At 42.4% G+C, this 18,118-nt stretch overlaps 1 protein-coding gene across 1 annotated transcript in view; it reads right to left on the bottom strand.

The window, feature by feature from the left end:
- Positions 1 to 17,663, bottom strand: part of LOC115791275 (von Willebrand factor A domain-containing protein 5A-like) — a 34,424-nt gene extending 16,761 nt beyond the window's left edge. Inside the window, exons 1-9 of the mRNA XM_030745463.1 lie at positions 17,573 to 17,663; positions 8,697 to 8,744; positions 7,816 to 8,018; positions 7,499 to 7,721; positions 6,849 to 7,015; positions 6,651 to 6,765; positions 6,402 to 6,550; positions 6,225 to 6,313; positions 5,982 to 6,126 (exon numbers count right to left, since the gene is read on the bottom strand). Coding sequence (XP_030601323.1) covers positions 5,982 to 6,126; positions 6,225 to 6,313; positions 6,402 to 6,550; positions 6,651 to 6,765; positions 6,849 to 7,015; positions 7,499 to 7,721; positions 7,816 to 8,018; positions 8,697 to 8,739 — 1,134 coding nt within the window. The 5' untranslated portion in view covers positions 8,740 to 8,744; positions 17,573 to 17,663. The remainder of the gene's footprint in view (positions 1 to 5,981; positions 6,127 to 6,224; positions 6,314 to 6,401; positions 6,551 to 6,650; positions 6,766 to 6,848; positions 7,016 to 7,498; positions 7,722 to 7,815; positions 8,019 to 8,696; positions 8,745 to 17,572) is intronic.
- Between the last annotated feature and the right edge of the window lie 455 nt (positions 17,664 to 18,118).

Genomic DNA, 18,118 nt, shown 5'->3' with positions numbered 1-18,118 from the left:
CGGAGACAGTGACATTGTTAATCTGGCTAGATATTTAGCAAAAAGAGATTTAGTCACAGATGGCCTAACAAGGTTTACAGACAAGGCAGAGGACTACTGGGCATGGAAAGCGTCTTTCAACAACACAACAGAGGGGTTTAGGTCTGAAGCCTAGTGAAGAGTTAGATATGCTCACCAGGTGGCTGGGGGACGAGTCCTCTAAACATGCTAAACGTATCCGCTCAGTGCACCTCAATAATCCAGCGGAAGGTTTATGCAGGGTTTGGGCTCGATTAGAGGAATGCTATGGTACCCCAGAGGCAATAGAAGGGTCCCTTCTGGAAAGATTAGACCACTTTCCTAGAGTTACAAATAGGGAACCACAAAAGCTTAGAGAGCCTGGCGACTTGCTGTCGGAGATTGATGTAGCAGCTAAGGATGGCATTTTGCCTGGCTTAGCATACTTAAACACCTCACGTGGCATTGCTCCAGTAGTAGAAAAGCTTCCCATCAATCTGCAAGACAGGTGGATGTCAGAAGGGTCAAAATACAAGCAAAGGTACAATGTGACCTTCCCTCCGTTTTCATTTTTCTGCCGTTTTATTCAAGACGAAGCAAAAATGAGAAACGACCCCAGTTTTAAGTACCAAGTACTGGCTCCCACCCCATCTTCTCGCAACAACTACAGCAGTAGATTAGAAAAGCCCAGAAACCCTGTTGCAGTTCACAAAACTGAAGTAAATAAATCACACAAACCATCCACCACTGTTGAATTCACAAACAAGGAATGCCCCATTCACAAAAGGCCGCACCCACTTAAGAGGTGCAGAGCCTTTAGAGAGAGAACGTTAGAGGAGCGCAAAGCTTACCTCAAAGAACACAACATTTGCTTCCGGTGCTGTGATTCATCCACGCATCAAGCAAGAAGCTGTAGAGCTGAGATCACATGCTCAGAGTGCAATAGTGACAAACACATTGCAGCACTTCATGCAGGTCCAGCACCCTGGACAGCACAAAACACACATACTGAAGGCACTACATCAGGCCAAGGCAGGGAGCAAAGGAAGGAGCATGGTGGGGAGGTAAATATAGCCACTCCTGATACTACCTCAGCGTGCACGCAAATATGTGGAGACACCGCTGGGGGGCGCTCCTGCGCCAAAATATGTCTCACCTACGTGTATCCAAAGGGGCACCCAGACAGGAAGATCAAAGCCTATGCTATCATAGACGACCAGAGCAACAGGTCATTAGCTAGGTCGGCCTTTTTCGATGCCTTTAACATTTCGACGGGGTTTGCAACGCCATACACACTGAAGACATGTACCGGGGTTTCCGTGTCCAGTGGGCGCATAGCCAATAACTTTGTCATACAGTCAGTAGATAGTCAGTTGAACTATCCTCTCCCCTCATTGCTCGAGTGTGACACATTGCCAGATAACAAGTCAGAAATCCCAACCCCAGAAGTTGCGCTAGCTCATCCCCACCTTAAACATCTAGCAGGTAGAATTCAACCTCTTGACACAGAGACAGACATTTTGCTCCTGTTAGGGCGAGACATGATTCAGGTGCACAAGGTGTACGAACGAGTCAATGGCCCAGATAACGCTCCATTTGCTCAGAGACTAGCACTTGGGTGGGTTATTGTAGGTGAAGTATGTCTGGGGGGAGCCCACAAGCCAACCGCCGTGGGTACATACAACACCTGTGTGCTGGAGAATGGACGTCCCAGCCTCCTACCACCTTGTCAAAATAGTTTTCAGGTCAAGGAGCAGTTTCAGACCCTTAGTAAGTCCTGGGATAATAGCAGCTCACGTCAAACTGGGGAATGTATCTTTCAGCGAACAGAGCAGGACGAAAAGCTAGCCCCTTCTCTCGAGGACCAAACATTTTTGCAAATAATGGAACGAGGCTTCCACCAAGACAGCACAAACAGTTGGATAGCTCCACTTCCTTTCCGTTCACCAAGAACCCGCCTTCCTAATAATAGGAGCTTAGCCACCAGTCGCTTAGAGTCACTCCTCCGCAGCCTAGAGAAACGTCCAGAAATGAAAGGCCACTTTATGGACTTTATGCAGGGGTTGTTTGATAAAGACCATGCAGAGCCAGCTCCAACCCTGGAAAAGAAGGAAGAGTGCTGGTATCTGCCCTTTTTCGGCGTTTACCACCCACAGAAACCGGGGAACATTAGGGTGGTATTTGACTCTAGCGCCAAGTACCGGGGAGTGTCTTTGAACGATGTACTGCTAACAGGCCCAAACATGAACAACAGTCTTGTGGGGGTACTTGTCCGCTTCAGAGAAGAGGCAGTGGCAGTTACAGCAGACATACAACAAATGTTCCACTGCTTTCTTGTGCAAGAGAGTCACAGGAACTTCCTACGGTTCCTCTGGTACCGGAACAATGACCCAAAAGGCGAAATCGTGGAATATAGGATGAAGGTGCATGTGTTTGGCAATAGCCCTTCCCCAGCAGTTGCCACATTCGGACTCAGAAATGTGGTGCGCCAGCTGAACACATGTTACAGCCACACCGCAAAACAGTTCATCCAAAGACATTTCTATGTCGATGATGGACTGAAATCTGTTCCCACAGCGTCTGAAGCAATCAAGCTCCTTAGAGACACACAAGAACTGCTCGCTGCTTCCAACTTGCGGCTCCATAAAATAGCCTCCAACAGCCCTGAGGTTATGAGGGCGTTTCCCTGCGATGATCTTGCAAGTGGGCTCAAAGAGCTAGACCTCAGCACTGAATTTCCACCTATGCAGAGGAGTTTAGGAGTAGGTTGGGATATCGAGAGAGACACATTCACCTTTCGAGTTTCTAAAACTGAGAAACCCTACACAAAAAGGGGCGTCCTATCCACAATTAATAGTCTGTTCGATCCATTCGGGTTCGCAGTGCCTGTGAGCATCAAAGGGAGGGCACTGTTACGAGAACTTACCAAAGACACTTGTGGGTGGGATGATCCACTCCCAGAGACCATGTTACAGGAATGGCTAGAGTGGAAGGATGCTCTTAACCAACTTGAACAAATACACATTCCAAGGCCATACTGTACCTTTTCTATCAGCAATGTGAAGCACAAAGAAATCTGCATCTTCTGTGATGCATCAACCCAAGCAATAGCTGCTGTGGCCTTCTTGAAAGCAACTAACAGTGACGACAAGATAGAGCTCGCATTCGTATTTGGGAAAGCCAAGCTTGCGCCAAAACCTGAACTAACCATTCCAAAGCTCGAGCTGTGTGCCGCAGTGTTAGCAGTTGAAATCGCAGAACTAATTAGAGATGAAATGGACATCCAAATCAGTTCTATGCGTTTCTTCTCAGACAGCAGGGTCGTCCTCGGCTATATTCACAACGAGTCTAGGAGGTTTCACATTTTTGTCAACAACTGTGTGCAGCGCATTCGACGGACGACAGAACCAACTCAGTGGAACTATGTACCGTCCGAGTGTAACCCAGCAGACCATGGTTCTAGATCTCTCCCAACAATCAAACTGTCAGCCAGCACGTGGTTGGTGGGACCAGACCTTCTCCTCAAACCAGCGGAGAGTAGTTCACAGGACCCTGAAACATTTGACCTTCAGAATCCTGATAAAGACATAGAAGTTCGTCCTTTGCTGACATCCGTCCCACAAGTGTCACAGTCTGTTTTGAATACTAAAAACCTGAACTCATTCTCCAGCTGGCGTTCACTCAGCAGAGCCATTGCCAGGTTGGTGCACATTGCACATACCTCCTCAGTGAAGGGGCGCAGTGAGAAATGTAATGGATGGCACATGTGCAACAAACTCAGTGTTTCAGATTCTCAGAAAGCTACAGAGACAATAATAAGGGCAATTCAACAAGAAAGATTCCCAGAGGAGCTCAAGGCAATCAAAAAAGGAAGGAACTTGTCCAGGGGAAGCCCTTTAACAAAGCTCTCTCCCTACATAGACAAGGCTGGTCTCCTCAGGGTCGGTGGACGCCTTCTCCAGTCAGACCTTGAAAGTGTTGAGAAAAACCCCTACATTATGCCACGTAGTTGTCACATCACCAACCTGTTGATCCGCCACTACCATGAGAAAATCAGGCACCAAGGGCGCCACCTCACAGAGGGTGCTTTGAGATCTGCAGGTTACTGGATTATGGGCGGTAAACGCCAGATTAGCAGTCTCATTCACTCTTGTGTAGCTTGCCGCAAGCTAAGGGGTGGGACACAATCTCAAAAAATGGCTGATCTACCCCCAGAACGCTTGAGCACCGATCCTCCATTTTCCTATGTGGGGCTTGATGTGTTTGGGCCATGGATGGTCACTTCACGCCGCACCCGAGGTGGCCTCGCAAACAGCAAACGCTGGGCAGTAATGTTCACCTGCATGAGCACAAGAGCCGTTCACCTGGAGGCCATAGAGTCTATGGACACGTCCAATTTTATCAACGCTCTTCGCAGGTTCCTTTCTATAAGGGGGCCTGCAAAACAACTGAGATCAGACTGTGGGACTAACTTCACAGGGGCGTGCAAGGAGTTGGGGTTTGACATCAAAATCTCTTCTGACCCAAATGTCAAGGCATTTCTCAACGACAGTGGCTGCACGTGGATTTTCAACCCTCCGCACTCTTCACATATGGGAGGTAGTTTGGAGCGGATGATTGGAATCGCACGTAAGATCTTGGACACCCAGCTTGCTCAACTTGGAACTCAACACCTCACTCATGACGTTCTGATCACCTTTTTGGCAGAGGTGGCTGCAATCATGAACGCTCGACCGTTGGTTTCGGTGTCAAGTGACCCAGATTCCCCTCTCATCCTTACTCCAGCCACGCTTCTCACTCAGAAGGTCGGAGCTGTTCCTGTACCTCAAGGCGACTTTGGAGAAAAAGACCTTTACAAACGTCAGTGGAGACAAGTTCAGAGTCTGGCTAACTCCTTCTGGCATCGTTGGCGGAAGGAATACCTTTCAACACTGCAGTGCCGACGTAAATGGAAGGAGCCTAGACCCAACCTTCGGCAGGGGGATGTTGTTCTCCTGAAGGACCCATTGGTAAAGAGGAACCAATGGCCTATGGGGGTCATAGTGAAAGCTCACCCCAGTAGCGATGGACATGTTAGAAAGGTCGAAGTTAAGGTGATAAAGGATGGCAAGAGTCGGGTGTATTTAAGACCAGTTACAGATGTTGTTCTTCTTTTATCTGATGTCATGCAATAAGTTGCAAAGGATATGTTACTAAGGGTGTGAGATTTTACTAATGTCAGGCGGGGAGTGTTCTGGCTCCTTATGAGCCATTATTGTTTGTTCTATGTGACATTGTTTGCCTTGTTGTATTTTACATTGTTTATTCAGTTTAATTCTGAAAATCGGAAAACCGGAAGTCACAGAGTCAGCACTTCCTGTTTAGCGATGCGCTACGTTAGCAGCTTCGTTTAGGCGGAGCACAGCCTGTAAGTTCATAAAGGTGTTTATTTCTCATGTAAAGCATATCTACAAAGGGACAGCTAATTTTTTATTGGAAAAACTAGTTTGTGTAATTTTCGGAGCGATGGAAATGTTGTTTATTTGCGTCCAGTCTGTTAGCATATTTAGCATTTAAGCTAGCGGCATTAGCATCTGCATCATCTAGCATTATCTGTTGTTTCAGCGTCTAATGTGCTGTATTTTTTCCTTTGCAGTTTTACTCTGACCAATGGAGTATTGAATAAAGCTCAGTAATGACAACTATTCATGCTTCATCATTGGGAAGAGTTATCTATCTGTCTAGCAACCAGAGCGAGGGCAGAATAAAATCATTTTCGAAAGTGTCAATTAATTTTCTTGCAAAATTAATTGACACTTTCCTCAAGACGAAAGTGTCAATTTCGTCATCGTTTTTATCCTTTTAGGTGGTTTTAATTTAGTGTTAGCCCTAAGATAAGCTGGCGACCTGTACAGGGTGTACACTGCCTCTCGCCCTATAGCAGCATGGATGGGCTCGAACCCCCCTGTGACCCTGAAAAGGATGAGCAGAAGTGAATGTGTTACCTGTCTAGGCTGATTGGGAATGCAGGGCTGGCTGTAAATATGATTGAGGGGCTGCAGGATCTCCGTTCCTCCCAGATTAGCCTCCATCTGCTCAACTTTCTTCAGAGCCTTCTTCATGGTCTGCTGGCTGTACTCCACACTCTTACTGCCATCACACAAGCATGCACCAAAACACACATGCAGATAATTTACCAAAGACAGCGGAGACTTTCTTGAGCTGACTGATATGAGGGAGAGACTTACGGGAAGATGTGTTCATATCTGGACCCAAAACTGTAAATGTTGAAATAGCAGCCCATTGGTAAACTCTTCAACAGGAGCAGCAGAGAATCCTTAAGAGAAGAGGGAAAACATGGTGAGACCACTGTGTGAGAGGGTCACTGAAAGATTTTTATGATTGTAATAAATTATTATGGATACCCTGGCACTGCGGATGCGAGTATTACTCATACTTCCAGATCGATCCATTAGGAACACAAACTCTCCACATGAAGCCAATGAAGACATCACAGACTGGGGGAACTCAGGGTACAGACTCACCATCACCACTGGATCACCCATCAGAGTGCCTGAAAAAGAAGAGGGACAGAAATATGTTTACTCCAATGCAATTAAAACCTGACATGAAGAATAATGATCCAACCAACAACTTCACCAATTTTCACTGACCTGCCTCAGCAGAGGCCTGTCCTGCCTCCACCACAGCAGTGGGCTGGTGGGCGTCTTTGTAATAAATCAGCAGTTCAACATCTCTGTCAAACTTGTGTCCTGCAGCCAACTTGACCTGCAGACCACAAACACATTCATATTTAGTTCTCAGTAATCAGTAACAACAACACACAGCAGACACATCAGCACTCTACCTACCGTGGCCTGGGTTTGATCAGTGCTGAGGTACTGGAGAGGGTCCAGGGAACAGTTGGACTCTACTTTAGAGACTGGACGAGGAGAGGACACTCGGGCAGAGAAAGACAGACTGTAGGGCACCAGAGAGGCTGGAACAGAAGTCACCTGGACATCTGCAGCTTCACTACCTGCACACAACATCAGGTTAGAAATGCTGTAAACAACAAGGCTGCTCACAGTCAAATAATTTAAGCTGTTAAGAACCTCTGATCCAGATAAAGGTTTCAGTCTTTTGAGTAAAGATTCTGTACATCTGAAAATATTTTATAGCTGTTCTTTAAAACATAAATATGACATCAAAGTCAAACAAGAGTCCTTGTTTCAGTAAATATTTCCATGTATTTTTAAACTGTGTACATTAATATACAAATTAGTTTAAAGCTGCAGAGCTAAAAAAAAAACCCATCAGAGCTCAAGTGTCTGAGAACTGTGCATTTGTGCAGTTTGACAACTTAACTGTCCAGCTGTGTTCTGCAAATGATCCACATACTTACTCAATCTTAAGAGAGAGCATTTCAAATAGTTTTATAACAATGTTGGCAAAATAATGGAATCCACATCAATTGTTTTATCTTAAGGATTTCTGGTCCAACTATGTTGAAGTTTCCTACCCTGAGGTTGGTATCGAGGGTTGAGCACAGCAGGCAGACAGAACCTCAGCCCATCATCAGCCTGCACAGCCAGCTCAGTGACGTACTCCAACCTGATGGAGGCGCTCTCTCCCGGAGGCAGACTGCCCACCCTCAGAGAGAATATATCTGGACTCTGCTCACTCTCCTCCAATAGGAAGGCCTGCTGACCGGAGCTCAGAGCATCATCATACTCCTCACGAGCCTGAAGGACGGAGACACATGTCAGTATCATTCACTGTGTTTATTGTTGTCTTTAATCTTACTTATAATGAGGTCATATTTACTGTCCAGCTCACCTCCTGTTTCTCCTTCACCTCAGCTACAATCTGTGTCTGTCCAATCTTAGCACTGAAATGACAGACAGCAGCATCTCCAGGCAGAGGGAAGACAAAAACAGCCTCTAATGGTTTGTCCTCCTTGTTCTCGTAGTTCAGAGTGGAGACCACTGTAGCCACATGGTCCCTCACCTCCAGCTCCACCTCAATGCTCTTCAGAGGAACTGACAGAGAAACAGAATTACCATTAATGCATAAACCACACAGTTGTTTTTCAAATGGCTCTCAGATTGTTTGTGTCCCATTTCAGTCACACAAAACTCTGACATTATGGACGAAAGCTCTGGCCAGGTGATGGATTCAAACACAGGACCTTCTTGCTGTGAGGCAACAGTTCCAACCACTATGCTCTGGGGGGGGTAATTACCTCCACCAAGCAGGTAATGTTTTTTGGTAGCAAACAGGTTCCCCTGACAGTTTGAGTCGTAGTATCTACCAATCATGTAATCCACCACAGAGGCAAGGCTCAGTAACAACCAAGTACAATCCCAAAACCTTCACTACTCCATCTTCCTCCACTTTAGAAAACACACAGTGGTTCAAAGTGGAGCCATCAAAGCAACAGTTCAACAAACTGCTAGAGGAGAAACCTCTACTTTGTTGTCTGTGGAGAGCAATGAAAAAAGAACAGGAGCCAATATTTATGTGTGTTATATATACTGTAAGAGTGTCAGAGGTTGTTGTCCAATCCAGAGATTTAATGATCCTTAATGATGCCATCAAACCAGCATCCCTCAGATATTCTCTCCATCATAAACAGTCTGTGAAGCAGTTTTTACATTTGAACATTACAAGAATGAAAAGAGGCTGCAGAGAAAACAGAAATCTGTTTCCATCAGTACCTGGTTCCTTCTGCAGAGTTAGCAGACCACAGCGGTTCATCATCGTACCTGTGAAACAAGAACATTTGAGGACTTAGTGTTGAAATAAACTTTAGAGCTGCTGCACAGTCTGGACATTCCTTAGTAATATAATTTTAAAAAATAAATATCCATCCATCTATCCACTTCTGCTTATCCTGTTGAATGTCACAAGGGGGCTGGAGCCTATCCCAGCTGACATAGGGCGAGAGGCAGGGTACAAACTGTACAGGTAATAAATAAATTAAAACAAAACAAAACACATATTTCCACATAATCTCAGATAATATTCTGATTAAATCAATGAATGTGATAAACTGATGAGCTGACCTCAAGTATTATAATTGTTGTTAATACTTATTACTTGAGTATTAAATGTTTCCTCTGATATGGCCAACAGCCAATCACAGCAGGACGTCTCTCCAATATCAAAGCTAGGACCAACCATTACTTCCATTTTCTGGTTACATTCTTCCTGTCGTCTGCCTCACTGAGTTTAAAAACACCACAAATATCTGAGCCTGACTAAAATCATCTGTTGTAGCCAAATACACTTTGTTTATTGTATCACATTATACACATGTGAATCAGTGTGAAAGCACCCATATGAGTCTTAAGGTTTTTAATGCAAGTTTACACTAAATGGACACTGTGCAGTGAGTCATTACAGTACGTAACCCTCATCCTTTCAAAATACATGGACTACCAACTCTAGGGTCTGAACTTCAAGAATAATTTACATATTAACATATTTATAATAGTAAAATCAATTTCTTCACAAAACATTACTAAGCAAATTAATACCATCTAAAGAAGAAAAAAAAAACAATTATACAGCTGTGATGAGGATGCTGTCATAGTTTAACATGGATCTGTCTACACACACACACACCCACACACACGCGAAGAACAAAGAGGCGGAGCCGTTACCGAGACGGTGAGCTCAGGTACTGAGAAATAGGTGGAGGAGCCCTTCATCAATACACCTGATCAATGTGAAGAAAAGCTAACTTTGTAGCTGCTCCCATCCACCACCATTTGTTTTACACAGTGAAAATCTACAGTAAATATACACAAGTTAAAATATGCAGATTAACTGTTAACTTAGTCTGAAACAATGTGTAAATCAGGCTGCTGAAGGCTGTCAGCTTTATATGGCAGTGATACCTGCAGCAAGCAGGTGTGCGTCTGAACTAGGGTTTAATATTTTTCCCGAAAATGACATGAATCAAATCCCGGGAAAAGACGAGCCATTTCCCGGGAATCCCGGGAAAAAGTTTATTTATTTTTTTATTTTAATTAGGCCTTCTGTAGCCTGTGTCGGCCTTAACCTATTGTGATATTGTAGAGGTAGCTTTCCAGCTATGTCCTGTTATGCCCAGTAGGGGGCAACGTCGGCTTGATTAACGCAATAAAATCTACATCTCGACATTCGAGTGCTCGAGCTATGCGGTGTTGTATCGTTCCTCAACACTCCCTTAACAAATATAATTCGAATATTCCTCCATTGTACATGGAATTATACCAAGATATTTTACAACTGCTGTTGCAAAACAATACGGTTCATCTCCACAGCATTGATAAAGACTCAGCCACGCTGTCGTGGCGACATCTGTTGCGCTATATCTCCACCAGTGGAACGCTGTAATAGTCATTGAAAAGTTAACTACCGTACTACACTATAATATGACATAACACAGGGCCTTGAGTAATGCACTACGACTTGGTCATTGCCATTCTGGCAACAGCAAATTTATAACACCGTGTCTGAGGGTTAAAGTAGGTTCGCTGTGAATCGTCTATTGAAAAACTGGCCAATCCTTATAGCCTAAAAAATATACATTTTACTCAACTCCATTTAAAAAGCAAAATATGTTAAAGTATCTATTTCATGATAATTTCTTCACACATTAGGCCTGTATCCTAATTCATGATTGTTAGTAAGCGGCTGCAAACGAGGAAAAGAAACACTCGAAGTTAAACAGATATTTCTTTATTGTTCAGGGCAGGCATATTTTATAGGCTATATAATGCAATATAACAATATATAATAATATAAAATTATATAATACAAAATACCTTAGGGTAAACACATTGCCTACGATTTCAACAAATTAAAGAGGAAAAAAGTACAACTGTGTAATACCTCTATTAAAACGCTTGAGATGAAGGCTGAAGCCTTAAACGGAGGCTGAACGTGCCTGAAATGAAGAGTAATGCTTTTCGCATTAAACGAACCCTTCTCTCAATATTTCCTTAAATTTAACATTCTGAAGCTTTCTTTTCTTTCTGAAAGTCAAATCGACGCGCGCGACTTTTTTCCCGGTTTCCCGTCTAACGTTTCCCGGGAAACGGGAAATGGTTCTGATCGCATTTCCCGGGAATCCCGGATCCCGGGATTAAACCCTAGTCTGAACGGGGGTCGTGGGGTGCACTAGACCATATTGATTTAAAGAACTTAATAACATTATTTTGCATATATAGATGAATACAAATATGCATAAAATATTTTATTAACATTTTAAAATAGACAAAAGCCCCCCCCCCCCCCCCCCATAGGCCAGTAAAAATGTACACACGCCACTGGGCACAGAATTAATATTAACATTTATTGTTAACATTAATTATGAACATCTACACCATCACCAGCAGGACACAAAACAAACAAACCTCAGTTCTGAGAATGTTGACATGCTCGCTTTTCTTCATTGCAGTCACTACAAGCTCCTTTAAAATCTTACACCCACACATTCATTCACACGTACACCAAATTTACCTCATCCAGGAGATACAAGACTGACAGAGCTCGCTTTTCTTTTTGCTTTATCTTAATGTAAGAAAGCCTTCCAAGTAGACAGAGTAAAAGCTACTTTATTTTATGCCTTAGTTTAGGTTGTATACTTTATTATACTTGACATTACTGTGCTTGTGATTATTGTGATGATTTATTTTTGAAGAAAATGTTTTCTTTAAAAATGTGATTTTAATATAGCACATAAATACAATCAAAGGGTTTAGGTTTTTGGACAGATGCAGTATACAGGTAAACTATTATAACACTGCAATTCCTACAATTGAAACCAATTAGTTTCTTTTAAAACACCTGTGTTTTCTCTTTTAATATTTATTATTGCTCATTAATAAGACAAAACTATCTCTTATTCAATTACTTGATTAATGACAGAATAATCAACAGAATACTCAATTACTAAAATAATCGATAGCTGCAACGCTAAAATAAATCATCATAATTTTTCTTTTGGTGGAGAGTGACACATTTTCACCCGACAATTCAATTCAGTTTTATTTATATAGCGCCAAATCCCAGCAGTAGTTGCCTCAAGGCACTTCACATTACAAGGTAAAGATTCTACAATGAGACAACCCCCTATGAGCAAGCACTTGGCAACAGTGGGAAGGAAAAACTGTTCAAACTCCCTCTGACCAGGAAGAAACCTCCAGCAGAATCAGGCTCAGGGAGGGGCAGCCATCTGCGACGACCGGTTGGAGGTGAGGGAAAAAGAAGAGAGGAGAGAGAGCCAAACTATGCGAGAGAAAGCAACAGTTAATCACGAAGGCTGGTTTAAAACTCTAAATGCAATGTGGTGTATAAACTCATGGTGAGTGAAGAACAGTGCATCATGGGAAGTCCCCCAGCAGCCTGGGCTGGGAGGGATGGTTCGGGGGTCACTTGATCCAGCCCTAATTGATCAAAAAGGAAAGTTTTAAGCCTAATATTAAAATTATGACATTACAACGTCCTCTCAGAAATAAACTGTAATCTTGAAGTGCCTTGACATCCTCTGACTTTATTGGAGCCCATGACAACACCTTTTCCTTGGAGGCAACTACAATCCTTTGCTCATTTGCAAAATGTTCCTGCAGCAAAGCCTTTGTCTGCATAACCTCTCACAGGGTCCACATGACGACAACTTTTCACCAGCTCCTTTGGGTGACCTCTAGTGAATTGCTCAAGAAAATACAGACAGTCACTATGGCTGTCAGTTTTACTTTCAACACTCTTTTCTAAACTGTCATAAATGAGTGATACCCCAACGGTTCTCCATCAAAAACCTTAATATCTCTTTTAGGCAAAAGATGACAATTGCTGTTGTTGAATCAGTAAAGTTATTTCATTTTGCTTCTTCAAAACACTCAATACACTGCTGCCATCACCTGTGCCTGAGCAGGTATTGATAGAAGGTATTGTTAGAAATTTGTGCATGAGCAATATGTGGCAGTGTTTCAACCTTTGTTAGCATTCCTTTACTTCTGACATATGGGTTCATGGCATCTGACTGTCATGTAACACTGTTTCTAATACCATTAGTACTCACAGCTGTTGGAACACTCAGCTTAGCCATATTTGCAGCAGTTGGATTTGGATTCACATCATTTTCTTGGCTCACTTGAGATGCAACAGAACCGGTGGCTTTAATTATTACTTGAGGCAAATTGTCCATTTGAAAGAATGGCACTTCAATACTTGGAACAAAGTCAGACTCCTCTGGATTAACAGAGCTTTCAACTTTATTCAACCACTGACTTACAGCTTCCTTAAAGCCATCAGTGTAACTTTCAACACTTGAAAACCAGCTATATTGTTTCATTTGTTCATCCTCAGGCAATAAAGAAATAAGTGTTTTCATGACCTCTTATGCGTGTTTGCAACTGAACTTTCACCTGTTGACCATTTTCATTTTGTTGCATAAGCCCATAAGGTCATAAGGTCTCAATTCTCTGGTTTCATTCACATGTATCTTGCGCTCCTTTTGCAACTTTTCAGTTTTGTTTCCTAAAGCCTTTGCAGTGAGTTTGACTTTTCTCTTTACAACCAAAGCCTCAGACTCCTTATTTTCAGCGTTTATATTTGCTTCACTCATACTGGCTTTATAAAACTCCACAGTTTTATATGTTACAGCAAACACACTCAAAGTACAGTCCATTCAATTACAATTTGGCGTCTCCCTCTTCCAACTCCATAATGAACTTAAGATGTAACATCTTCAATAGTCAGGCAAACTTCGCCCCCAATAACACCATTTCAGTGTTTTCCCCCATGCACAGCAAACAAACAGCATTGTTGCATGCCTGTCTTTATGCTCCCATATCCGCCGTTCTCTTACTTGACAACTGCACACAGTTCAGTGTAACATTAGTCCGATCATACCGATGGGATTCTGTTACGACGGGACAACTCTGTACTTCCATAAAAAGCAAGTAACTGCAGCATTTCAAAGCGTCCATTTTTCTGTTGACAAACTTGTGCAGCGACTCCACACCTTTTTGCCACTGTTGACTCGTCTTGAGCTAACCAGGGGCCTATTCCAGAAAGCAGGTTTTGCTAAAAACTCTGGGTTTGTTAACCCTAAAATGAGGGAAACTCGGGTTTTCAGTTCCAGAAAGTCAGTTACCGAGGTAACAGACTCTGTGAACCTAACCTGCTCGCTGGCAGGTTTTATCCAACGCCGAGATCCAGTTCAGGCTCCAGTTATTTTGCAGCTCATCCAGTCTGGATCTGTTCATAATGTCTTCATCTTCCAGACACGATCTGCATTCTTTAATTAAAATGCCTCATCCTCCCAAAATGCACTGAATTTTAAAATGTATAAAGCTGAGGCATTTATCATAACATGTTTGCCTTTACTGGTGAAACTTTACATTCATTACAGACTTGGATGCTCTGAATGTTTTCAGCTAAATATGAAACTATAACTGAACTCTGACCTTTAACAGTAACTCAGTGAAACATCTCTGCTGTGGCTGTCAGAGAGCTGTCATCTATCAGTGAAGCTGATCTTAGATCAGATTAAAACGGTTAAACTGGAAACATTAAAGCAGTTTTTCTGCAAATCTCATTTTTATCCAGTAATGGCAGAAATAATGAAAAACTGCAGCAAAAACCGTTTTTATTAAATAAACTGACCTGAGGTCAGCTCCCTCCGGGGTCTGCTGCTGTCTCAGTCTCTAACACACAGGTCGGTCAGTAAACTCAGTCTGAGCTGTTTCTCCACATCTTCACTTTCTGTCTCCTGCAGTTTGTCCTTCAGGCTCAATAATTAGATTTTATAAATTAAATGTAAAATTAGGATTCAGCTTCATCTGATGGAGATTCAAGTTGTGTGAATGATGACAGCAGACATTATAAAAGAAATGATATATTTGATAAACTTTTTTCTGTCTATGATGATGACAGAGTGGGTCAGGCTGATTAAAGTGACTCGTCATGCTCCACACTGACACGTGCGATCCTCCATCCATCGGATTAAAATGGAGGCTCCGCTCTTTAATTACCCGTTGCCATGGTGAATCCTGTTATCAGAGCTCCATTGATGATGGCTTTCTTTCCTTACTCACGCACGTGCTAAATCAGGGTGAACCTACTCAGAGTTGATTGAACTAACCCTGATCAGCTGTTCTGGAACGGGAAACTCAGAGTTGCCGATCAACTCAGAGTAGGTTTATAAACTCAGAGTTTGTTGAACATGCTTCCTGGAATAGGCCCCAGCAGATAAACCGGTTCCAAACATTGAAAATTAGGTTATTTATTTGCATGTTTCAAACATCCACACTGTAGTCAAGCCCGAACACAAGCAAGCTCATGGCACTTCATACAAGGCAATTGGCATGCACGTAAAAGGCGTAAAGAAAGCTGTCAACAGAAAACACACTCTCCCTACTCACCAATACTTCATGTCGCCACACCAGTGACCAGGTGATTATATTTCCTACCCAATCATTAAACACCTCCCACGTGACATGCGTGCCTACTGCAATCCTACGTACAGTATGAGTAAACATGCAACACCATATGACTACCTTAATACCATTAGCTGTATATGGCTCTTATACTATGGTTTCTAATAATACTGCCTAAGGGAAGCATGTATAATGTAATTAGAATTGGTCCTACCACAGAACCCTGTGGAACTCCATAATTACCCTTAGTGTGTGAAGATTCCCCATTTACATGAACAAATTGGAGTCTATTAGATAAATATGATTTGAACCACTGCAGTGCATTTAATACATGCTCTAATCTCTGTAATAAAATGTTATGGTCAACAGTATCAAAAGCTGCACTGAGGTCCAACAGGACAAGAACAGAGATGAGTCCACTGTCAGAGGCTCTAAGAAGATCATTTGTAACCTTCACTAAATGGTAAATGGACTAGTTCTTATATAGCGCTTTTCTACTCAGATATGAGCACTCAAAGCGCTTACACAACACGTTCACATTTACCCCATGCACACGCATTCATACAAGCACTTCCATGATTAATTAATTAAGCTAAGTGCTTTAATCGTCTAACATTCACTCACATTCATACTCCGACGGAACGGTCGGAGAGCAACTTGGGGTTAAGTATCTTGCCCAAGGATACATTGGCACGCAGCCTGCAGTAGCCAGGAATTGAACCACTGATCTTCCAATCAGTAGGTGACCTGCTCTACCTACTGAGCTACAGCCACCCCAATGCTGTTTCTGTACTGTGATGAATCTGAAACCTGACTGAAACTCTTCAAATAAACCGTTCCTCTGCAGATGATCAGTTAGCTGTTTACAACTACTCTTTCAAGAATCTTTGAGAGAAAAGGAAGGTTGGAGATTGGCCTATAATTAGTTAAGACAGCTGGGCCAAGTGATGGATTTTTAAGTAATGGTCAGTAATTACTGTGGTAATATAGTTTGATCATATTTAACATCAGCACATTGATTAATGGTTCGACTTCTTTGAGCAGTCTTGTAGGAATAGGGTCTAATATTGATGGTTTGGAGTAAATAACTAATTAAATTAATCCAAAGATCAACCGGGGTCTAAATAAATGTCAGCAGTGTTGAAAGTAGCTGTACATAATGATATGTCCCGCACTTTAAACATGCTGTAAATAAAAGAAACAGCTTCCAGAAGATTTCAAACTGCAACTCTGAACATAACCTGCTGGTTATGTGCTCAGTATAAGTTTCCACGGTGATTTAGCCAGGTTAACTCTGACTTTGAACTCGACATAGCTCGCAGAGCCATTAGTCTCACTTCGTACACGCCTCAGCTCTTTCCAAACCCACGCAGTTTTTCTCAACCTGTTTTCTGTTCCTCCTGTTAAAGTACATGATTTATAGAAGCTGTTTTGTTTCTAGAGATGCTTATTGTCCTGTGTGAGCTCAGCATTTAAAGGAAGAAAATACTCATGACTCATTTGTTTGAATGTATTCAGCGATACAAAATTATAAATACAATGAATTTTAGTTGTCAGCACAGACTGGCTCCAGTGACTCACCGTGTACAGCAGCTGTCAGGCTAAACCTTTTGGTCAGCAGTTTGAATCCGTTTCAAGTGACTTTATCTTTTTATTTATTTATTTTTTAATCTTATTGACCATTTATATCGTCTAAACATGACGTTACTGACGCAGTTAACTTCAGTTTTCGCTTCTAAAAAAATCTCATAGATGTGGCGAATCCAGGACTAGAAACATCTGGACGGTGTTACGACAGCTTGAAATGTTGTCAGGAATCACCAAAAAACATGAAAACCAATTACGCTGGAACACCGTCGACTTACAGCTTCCAGTCTGAGGAGCTCCTCGTGTAGATGATGATGAATGACATCTGAGTCTTTCTTCTTATGAAAGAGTGACTGAACCCACCCGATACTGGGACACTTTACGACCATGGCAATGGTATTAAAACTGCACAAGCGAAATTTGGTACTTTTGACTGGGGTCTCCTGGGACCCTAAAACATTTTTAAAGGCAATAATCAAAGCAGAAATAGAAAACAATGATGTGACATTAGAAACGAACTCTGGGGTCTGTCCGAACCCCAGTCGATGCAATGACGGACAGCAGAAGCTTACCTGTAAGGACAGCTGTATCCGGACAGTTTTACCCTGTTCTTGCAGCAGTGTTTAACACACACCACAGACTGAGTTACAAACGCAGGTCACAGCTACCGGGTACGTCCTATTTCCTTGTAGGTGAGCGCCGGGTGGGTGGAGGCGCTTCATACTGCAAAACCATTTTTGTTTGTTTGTTTGTTTGTTTTTTCAGTTGTATTTATTAATTTATTTTAAAGAATTTTCTCTGTCATTGAGTTCAGTTTTATCTTTAAAATATTTCTGAAGTGCGGAACATATGACAAAATTTGAAAATTCACTCAACGTTTTTCTGCTTTCGTTTTTTAAAAATATCTGTAAATTAAAATTAAAAAAGAGGAAAATATGACGATAACACTGGATAAAATAGTTTGAGTTGTTTTCATATCTGTCTCGTCTGCAGCTCCAGGAAAGGTTTGGCTGGGATGCCTTCACGAAGGTGTTTGCTGCTTAATAAACCACCACATGAGCAACTTTCCTGATGTCAGCAGTGCAAAGATGAACCTGTATGCTGAGACTTTCTCCCAG

This window comes from Archocentrus centrarchus, chromosome 13 (assembly GCF_007364275.1).
Source record: "Archocentrus centrarchus isolate MPI-CPG fArcCen1 chromosome 13, fArcCen1, whole genome shotgun sequence".
Classification (NCBI taxonomy): Eukaryota; Metazoa; Chordata; class Actinopteri; order Cichliformes; family Cichlidae; genus Archocentrus; species Archocentrus centrarchus.
Note: the sequence above shows the minus strand (reverse complement) of the source record. Positions and strands in the feature narration are given on the sequence as shown.